This window comes from Echinops telfairi, unplaced genomic scaffold, assembly GCF_000313985.2.
Source record: "Echinops telfairi isolate 266 unplaced genomic scaffold, ASM31398v2 ScPeMD7_655;HRSCAF=1070, whole genome shotgun sequence".
NCBI lineage: Eukaryota > Metazoa > Chordata > Mammalia > Afrosoricida > Tenrecidae > Echinops > Echinops telfairi.
This window is the reverse complement of record NW_022104553.1, coordinates 27,534,230-27,543,493: the sequence shown is the minus strand read 5'-3', so window position 1 is coordinate 27,543,493 and position 9,264 is coordinate 27,534,230. Positions and strand designations below refer to the sequence as shown.

Genomic DNA, 9,264 nt, shown 5'->3' with positions numbered 1-9,264 from the left:
CCGCCACACAGCTCACTGTTGGCCGCAGCACAGCCGGAGCAGACAGGAAGTGTGAGGCCTCTTTTAATAAAACAATAAATAAATGTGTACCGTATTCTTCTTCATGGAAAAATAAGATATCCCCTGAAAATAAGACCTAGCAGCGCATCTTTGGGAGCAAAAAATACTATAAGACACTGTCTTAGTTTTGGGGAAACAGGGTAGGAGGAATGCAAGGAACATTCTTTGCTCGGTGAGAGCACTTGGACGAGTAGTTCCTAGAATGGAAGTGGTGGACTCACAGAACTGAAACGTTGGACCGTGGGACTCTAGCTTGTCAGTGACTCACTTTCTCTCCCTACGGGCTGTGAGGACACACAGGTCCAGCAGGGCCCAGGCCGAGACCATGTCCTGACTATCCTCTGCAAGCACTTGAGCTCCGGCCCTCAACCCCCACCAGCACTCGGACAAATCCTGTTCTTCACTGCCATCACTCAACTAGTTGCATGTGAGTCTACTGCAGCTCACGGAGACCCCGCGTCTGTCGGCACAGAACCGTGTCCCATGAGGTTAGTCAGTCGCTGATTTGCTGGAGAGGGTCTTTTTCCCCAAGGCATCTCTGAAAACTCAAATCTCCCACTCTTGGTTAGTGCCTGATGGTGGGAGCCATTTACACCACCCGGCCCCCCTTTACTAGGATTCCGCATTACCACTTGGCTGAAGGCAACTAACGTGTGTTGGGGCCATCTAGTTCCCCGTCAGGGTAGACCTCCAACACTGGGGCTCCAACCATCGTTTCGAACCATGCTGCGTCCTCCTCGATTAAGAAACAGAGCACACGGGGATTTGTGGGTTTTTTTTAAGCTAATAGCTCCCGTGAGAAAACGCTGCTTCTACCCGTTTGGAAATGTTGCCATCAACAATATCGTGAATAAATACACGATCATTGTCATGCACTTGGATTGGGACATGCTTTCTTAAGAGGGTGCCAGGTGTGCGTGTGGGCTTTCAGAATCACCCTTTTACCTTCACGGAGTGCCTAGAATCTGTGGCAGGGTTTACAAGGTCAGAGTGGGTTACGATGCCCCAGGTAACTTCATTTTGGGGGGTAGGCCAGAGATAACGTTCTGAGCCAGAAGGCAGGCAAGGCAGTTATGCAATGATTTGGGGCACAAACACCAAGGCGGTCCTAGCTCAAGAACTATTTGGTGTTAGGGCCCAGGGACTAGAGAGAGGAGCAGGAAAGACAGAGCCCTACCTTCATGAGCCTCAAGCGCCCCTCTGGGTCAAGGATTCAGCCGGAGGGCTCTGAGGACAGTCAGTGCAGTTGAACTTGTGGCTCTGGTTTATTGCAGCAAAATCAGGCAAGGGGAAAAGCCCAGGGATGAGATCCAGGGGAAACCAGGCTCCTGAGAGTCCCCTCCTCCTGGGATCCCCCAGGATGCGCTTCATCTCTCCGGCAAGGCACGGCGATAACCCGAGTGAAGTGCTGTCTCTGAGGAAGCCTCATTAGAGACGCCAAACCCAGGGACTACACTGGGGGCTGGGCACACGGGCACCCTCGGCCTAGCACGTTCCAAATCCCAGACTCCCCGAAGGGAAGCCGGTGCGTGGCATGACCTGCATTGTTGGCACGGCAAGGGCAGGCCCCGTCAGCCATTTCTATCAGGGAATGGTGCAAACCTCCCTGGTTCCAATTCCCACGCTTCACGAGTTACACCCACTAGACTTTTTGGAGAAGAGCAGAGCTCTTCTTAAATTAACTTAATTATTCTTAAATAAAAAAAAATTCTTAGGAATAAAAAACCCCAAATGCTTCCATTTCAAAAATGCATATAAACTTGAGTGATTAGCAAGGATCATTTCTGGACCCTTGTTTGGATTCTGAATTCAGCTCTTGGGAGTGGGAAATTCTGGACCCTCACCGGCCCCACACAACTTCCTGAGAGCTGAGATGAGGTCGCTCCCCTTATCCTGCATTGTGGGTGGACGCACCCATTTGTCCATGCTCTGCCCAACAGTGGACACGGACCTTTTAAATCACGGGCCATTTACTTGGGAGGAATCATATCTTCATTCACCCTTCAGTGAATGAAGTGGGGGGGTGGGGCAGGGATAATTTTAACATTTTTCTTCCCTTCTCCCTTCCTAGACAAGAATGCTCAGGTCTTTCTTCAGACCCCGCTTTTCAAAGTACCCCACCCCAGGAACAAACCAACCCTGCTGACAATCCAACCTCGCTGCCACGGACAACCCTACGGAACAGGGAGGCGCACCCGGGGGATTTCCAAGGGCCGTCGTCCTCACAAAAGCAAGCAGGTCATGAAAAAGCTAGGAAAAGGGAACCGATCACAGGATCTACATATAACCCCCTCCCTGGGGGACGGACAACAGAAAAGTGGATGAAGGGAGACATCGGACAGTGTAAGACATGAAAAAGCACTAATTTATAAATGATCAAGGGTTCATGAGGGAGGGAGGACAGGGGAGGGAGGGGAAAAAATGAGGAGCTGTTACCAAGGGCTCAAGTAGAAAGGAAATGGTTTGAGAATGATGAGGGCAACAAATGCACTTGACACAATGGATGGATGGATGGATGGATGGATGGATGGATGGATGGATGGATGGATGGTGATAAGAGTTGGAGAAGCCCCCAATAAAATGATTTTTTAAAAAGGAAAGGAAGACGAGAGCCAAGTGGATGTTAGAAGAGACTATGGCGTGTGCGCTTCGAGAGCGCAGCAGCTAAAGCAAACGGAAGACGTGATGACGTCAAGATGGGCCCGAGCACGGGGACAATCGGGAGGCTGGTGCAGGACCGGGCGGAGTTCCCTTCTGTTGTGCGTGCTTATGGCCGCTAGGGGCCGGTCCCGACTCAGTGGCCCCTGACAGCAGCAACGTGGACCACGACAAAGCAAACTGCCAAGCCGCTCTCACAGGACCGCTTGGGGGTGAACTGCCAGTCGTGTCACCCGCAGTTGAATTTTTGTAACCAGCAGGGCTTTTCATAAACAAGAAAGGAATTTTTAAAAACTGCTTGCAGATGTCACTTGCTCCCAGCACCTCAACGGGCTGTCCCTTTCGCTTTGCACCAATTACACCTCGAAACGGGCGGTTATGGCTAGGCAAGGAATTTTGTTTAAAAGCTCCCCCAGATGAAAGAAAGCCTCTGGGAAATTAAAAGGCCATTGTTTGCAGTCACCCAGCTTAACATGAGAAACTCCATTTTGTTTCAAACTGCCTTTAACCCCTGCTAGCACTTAGCCCCCCTTCTGCTCCTCCCTCTCCCGGCAATCCAAGCAAGACCTTGACTCTTCTGAGACGTCTCCAAACCCTGCCTGCCCAATTAGCAAGAAATGGTCACTATCAAAAAAAATAAATAAAAGAAAAAGCAATGGTCACTATCTTCAAAGACTGCGGTTCTCAACCTTCCTAATGCAGCGACCCTTTAATACAGCTCCTCATGTGGTGGTGACCCCCCCAACCATACAATTATTTTCGTTGCTACTTCACTGTAAGTTGGCTACTGTTATGCGTCGTCATGTAAATATCTGAAATGCAGTATGTATTAGGCGACTCCTGTGAAAGGGTTGTTCGACCCCCAAAGGAGTCGCGACCCAGAGGTTGAAAACTGCTGTTGTAAGACCTTGAGTTAGTACCTGCAGCTGTGCTAGTCCCCCCCAGTCCCGCTACCTGCCAACCTGATAAAAATGTAGCTGCTAGAATAGCCCTCCTCTTGAGCCAGCCACTACTTTGAACTAGAAAAATTCTGGAATTTGTTTGTTCTGGATCAAGAAGGTTCCAGGCGCTAGCCTACTCTCGATCCAGTGGTTTAATAAAGGCTTCAATGATTAATATAGTGGCACGGTTGATCTCGCCTGTTTACAACACCATGTCTTAGCCCTCCAGTGCTCTTATCACAAAAAACACCACAGAGTGTGGGCTTTCAGGAACAGAAATGTCTTCTCTCACAGCTGAAGAGCCTGGAAGTCTGAAGCCGGCCCCAAGTTCTAGGCAGTTCCCAGTGTGGGGAGGGACTCCAGTCCAAAGACAGCGCTTAGCTCTTATTTTCAGTGGTAAGTGGATCCCTGTCGCTCTTATTCTCCTTTTCTCTCGGAGGAGAAAAGAGGATGCAGGCCACGCCCCCAGGGACACGCCCCTTCTATTGGAGCAGGGCTGTAACCCAAGTAAGGGTATTGCACGCTGTTTTAATCCCTTACATGGGATTAGAGCTGACCACGTCAGATTACATCCTGGGAGATCAACACCTTACCACATTATATAACCACCAATCTGACGAGAGGCTGGCCAAGCTAAAATGACATCTATTTTCAGGGAGGGCATACGGTGCGATCCAAGACAGCTTGCTACCTCACTCAGACCCACGCTCCCAGTTGAAACTCGCATTGACCGGTGGCACGGAGCGCAGACAGGTAATGACGAGTCTGGGGAGGAAAGAGGCTGATGCAACCGTGCTGAGCTGTCCAAGCCTTGCACTTTCCAAGACAAGGCTGGGCCCTTGAACAATGGCTGTCAGAACTTGGAAAATACAGCCTGATCAGTGTCTGTTGACCTGACCAGAGGCCAGGCTCCCGGGGTGACCACGGTGGAGGCTCGATGCTCTGGCCTCTGGAAGGGCTGGAGACTTGAGTTAGGTTGGTTATGCAGTCTACGGGACTGACCTCGAATAAAGACCCTGGGCCTCGAGGCTCAGGGGAGCCTCCCTGCACCTTGTCACATATCATCGCCAAGGCTGTCACAACAGCCACAGGTGTGATTCTGCATGGTCAGAAAGACTCCACAGCGAGAGTCCACTGGGAGCTTACACTCATTTCCTCCTGGACTCTGTCCTAGCTGGCTTCTCCCCTGGCCGATGCTAACCTGTCTCCTTTCCTTGTAACAAGCCACTCACTCATGACCTTGAGGACAACAGCTCGGCTGAGTGCTGTGAGTCTGTATCACGCATCACTGGAACGGAGGGTGGCCTGGGGAGCCCCTGGCAACAGCCACACGGACCTGGGTTCAAATCCTCACTTCTCAAAGGGGATCGTGCCCCCACCTCACACTGCTATTGTGTGATAAGTGGACTGGGTGATGTAACACACTCACACAACACACTGCTGTCTCCTCTTCTTTTCAGGAAGCAAGGAAGCTACGTTCACTCTGGTATTCCCGGAGGGAAACAGAAAACTCCACTCACCTGACAGCTGGTCGGCTCCGCTGCTTCCGGGGAAGGGGCTGCGGCTGGAGAACGAATGGCTGCAGAAGAGAAAGAGGCCATGAGGAAGTGGAGGTGCCCGCTTGGAGCTCTTGGCTCATCTACCTGAACCCGAGGAAAGTGGGCAGCTTGACAGGGTGGTTTCCTCGCACCTCGAGCAAGGCCTTCTGCACCCAGCTGGCTCCCTCTGCACACCCAGCCTGCCTCCTCGGACCCCACAACCTGCACAGACTCACCCCTCTCCTCGTGTCTCCTGGTCAGTGTCTCCATAGTCTTGTGAGAACAGCAGCGGCCTTGTCTATCCTCTGACCTTCCTGACCTGGAGAAAGCAAAACGACAAAGGGCCTTTTCATTCATGAGGCTCCCCAACCTCTGGCCAGGTATGTCATGCACCTGTCGTCGGAAGTACCCAGCTCTCCCCTTACTCTCCATGGTCTAAATGGTTCCTGTGTGCCGAGACCTGTGGATTCAGGGAACTTCACGTTGTTCAAGTTCTTTCTTCTGGCCTCCAAGCTCTGGGTCTCTGGGAGGGCTCAGAGTCTCTGGCTCCTCCTCCTTCCGTGGGCCTTTAGGAAGCAGATTACTTATGGTCCCAGCGCGGGCAGGACTCACCGGGCAGAGCCAATAAGAACACGGGTGACTGAAGATGATGACACACGTGTCTGTGGGAGGGCCCAGGCACTGACATCTCACAGTGAGCCACAGGGCCCTGCGGGGGTTGGGGGTAGAGGACTCTGTGAGCTTAGGGGAGCTGGGACCTGAGGGGAAGCTTAGAATCCAAACGCTTTGGTGATACACTACTTGGGGGCAAAGAAGAAAAAACCCACAAACCAAACTACATCCCTGTTTTCACAGATTCTGAAACTCAGGATATGATGATGACAAGGCACCAACTGTTACTGAATTCAGAGGTTTGTAACCTGCTTGGTGCCATGATGCCCCTGATACTTAGGCGGTGGGAGGGGAGGGGTATGAGAGGGAGTAGGGGGTCACCCTTCAAATGCAGAGGACATGCAGAATTCTTCCTAGGGCTGGTTAGGTTGGAAAACCACCCACCACAATGTGAAGTGTTCTGAGAAAGCAGCCATTCATTCGCAAAGCCGGCAGCAGAAATCCAGGCCCTGTTGACCTCCCTCATGGCCGGCCGCCGTTGCGTCAAGCGACCTGAGGGCAGGGCAGGACTGTCCCTGTGGGATCCCGAGGCCATCCATCTGCACAGTGGTGGCCAGCATCACCCTTCATCCAGGGGGTTCCAACAGGAGACCTGGCCGTGAGCGGCCCAACACGTAGACCATGAATGTACTGCGCTACCGGGGTTGATACTACAGAACTGCGATCGCCCACGGGCACAGTCTTTCAACATCGGCCAGGAATAATCCCATCGTTCCCTTTTAGCTGTCTATGACAGACGGACTCGCCAAATAAGAACTGTCTCCCAGGAGTGCTGAGCTCCTTTGAGGGGGATAAACCATCTACCAGAGGGCTTCAAAAAAGTGCATGAAAACATTCCATGTTGTGTTTGTTTGTTTATTGTGTTTTTCCATGAACTGTCGGAAGCCCCTTTGTATAAGAAGCCTAAAGGTCAACAACTACTTTATCAAAAGAAAACGAGCAGATAAGGGGGCAGGGAAACTAGGTGACTGGAGAAGAAGCCACCAGAATGTTCCTGCCTTGTGAAGACAGCGGCCAACACCACTGAACCACTGTGTGGAAACTGTGGGCCAGGAAGCTAATCGGCTGTCTTAAACTTTCACCAGAAACACCAGGAGCCACAGCTTAAAAAAAACAAAAAAGAAAAAGAAAAACAACAACAACAAACAGATCAAGCCCACTGGCTTCCTAAACCAGGTGGAGGATGAATGACATGGCACAAGGTGAGCACCAGCCCCTTCCTTAAATAAGTGGGGCCCAGCCATGGTCAAAGGAGCGCTGGTGGTGTGGGCCATAGGCAACGTCTTGGGCGGCCAGTTCCAAGGTCAGCAGTTCGAAACCACCAGCCGCTTCTCAGAAGAGAGATGAGGCTTTCTATCCCAGTGAAGAGTTCCAGACTTGGAAACCCACAGGGGTGGTTCCTTCCTGTCCTCTAGCATCCTTTTCAGTCAGAAATGACTGGATGGCAGGGCGTATGCGTGGTCAAGTGGAAGGTATGGACAAAGCGGAAGACCCTCGGGGAGGTGGATGGACAGAGTGGCTGTAACCACGAGCTCAGACGTAATGATTGTGAGGACGGCGCACGACCAGGCAGCATTCTACTCTGTTACGCTTAGGGTCACTTTGCATCAGACACAACTCAATAGCACCCAATCCAAACCCAATCCAAGTCACCGCCGTCGTCAATCCTGACTCATCGTGACCCCGCAGGACAGGGTAGAACTGCCTCTGTGAGTTCCCAAGTCTGTCCCTGTTCACAGGAGTAGGAAGCCCCGTCTTTGTCCTGAGGAGTGGCTGGCTGGTGGTTTCAAACTTGGGACCCTGTGGATTGAAGCCCAGTGGGTAGCCACTGCTCCACCTGGGTTCCTCCCCTAACAACAACACAGTTCAAATGGAGGGCTGTTTGATTTTATTATTATTATTTTTGAAGGGTGTTATTGTTTTTTTAATCGTAGGGGCTCATACAACTCTTATCACAATCCATACATACATCAATTGTGTAAAGCACATTTGTACATCCATTGCCCTCATCACTCTCAAATATTTGCTCTCCACCTAAGCCCCTGGCTATTAATAATTATTTTAATAGTGAAAAAATGAGGGTCCCTGGTGGCCCAGCGGGTTCAGCACTGGGCTGCTCACGGCCGGGTCAGGGCGCCCAACCCACCAGCTGCTCTGCGGGAGGAAGCTGAGGCCTCCTGGTCCGGTAAAGATTTACCGTTCTGAAAACCTGACGGAGCAATTCTCTGAACTGACTTGATGGCAAAAGGTTCGGATTGTGTGTGTGTGTGTGTGTGTGAACATTTGAAAATGGTCCAGTCGATATCCCTTTGCAGACACACTGGGGTGCCTCTGCTCCCAGGGCTGGCCCCGCATTTCACTCAGCAAGCGTTTGTTTCTCGTGCTGTGGAGGATTGATCATGAAGACTGGCAATACTGTAGGACTGCCAAAAGGACACACCCATTTGCTTTTGGGAAGAAGTAGGGCCACGACTTCCTGCTCCCTAGAAACAAGGATGGCGAGACCCTGGTCTCACGTACTTGGGACACAGTGTCAGCAGAGACCTAGGTCCTGGGAAAGGACATCACGCTTGGTTACCGGGGCAGCAAAAAGAGAGCGAAGACCCCTGCCAAGGGGAACGGACACAGGGCTGCGACAATGGGCTCAACGTAAGAACACTTGTTGAGAATGGTGCCGGCCTGGGTGGCGTCTTGTTGGGTTGTACGTGCCGCTGTGAGCCGGGCCCAATTTGACAGCACCGAACCCCAGGGCTGCCAGAACCAACCAGCCTGTCCGGGAGGAAGCACAGTGGGAAGGCTCCGTGCTGTCGGGAAAGGCCCAGCCCCTGGCGCCGGGTAGCACGCTCAGTAAAGCAGAAGGGCAGGATCAAGGGCAGGCCCTCGAGGGCGCGGACTGACACGGTGGCTGCGGGCATGGGCGCTGTTTCCTTCTGCTGTACATCGGGTGGCCAGGACACGGAACCAACTCGAGGGCGCCCAATGACAGAGTGCCAGGTCAAGGGGCTCTGGTGGCACAGCGGTTAAAGGGCTCCCCCGCTAACCGAAAGGGTACCGTCTGTGATGGTCGGCCCCTCCATGGGAAGACGTTGGGGTTAGGTAGTCTGCTTCTGCAAAGATGACAGGAGGCAAATCGATCGGGCGTTCTGATTCTGTCCCATAAGGTCAGCAAGTTGTTACTGTTCGGGGAGTGGCTGCCCACGGGGGTTTTCTTTCTCTTTGTGTTAATTCTAGTGGACATAGATCCTGGGGCCTTTCGTCCATCATGCCCCTTGTGGGTTCCAACTACCAGCCTTTAGGATGGAGCAGCTGAGTGCTAATAACTAGAGTATAAACATCTAGGAGAGCAACGATGAAACAGGCAACTTTCCTCTAGTTCCTAAATGTGCCCACCACCC

General features: G+C 52.1%; 1 protein-coding gene across 3 annotated transcripts in view; it reads right to left on the bottom strand.

Moving 5' to 3' along the window:
- The window catches only part of LOC101638613 (zinc finger protein 229), a 21,995-nt gene that overhangs the window by 7,514 nt on the left and 5,217 nt on the right, over positions 1 to 9,264 (bottom strand). For all 3 annotated transcript variants that reach the window (XM_045292523.1, XM_045292525.1, XM_045292522.1), the window contains 2 exons: positions 5,434 to 5,516; positions 5,180 to 5,238 (listed from right to left, as the gene is read on the bottom strand). In XM_045292523.1, coding sequence (XP_045148458.1) covers positions 5,180 to 5,238; positions 5,434 to 5,467 — 93 coding nt within the window. In that variant the 5' untranslated portion in view covers positions 5,468 to 5,516. The remainder of the gene's footprint in view (positions 1 to 5,179; positions 5,239 to 5,433; positions 5,517 to 9,264) is intronic.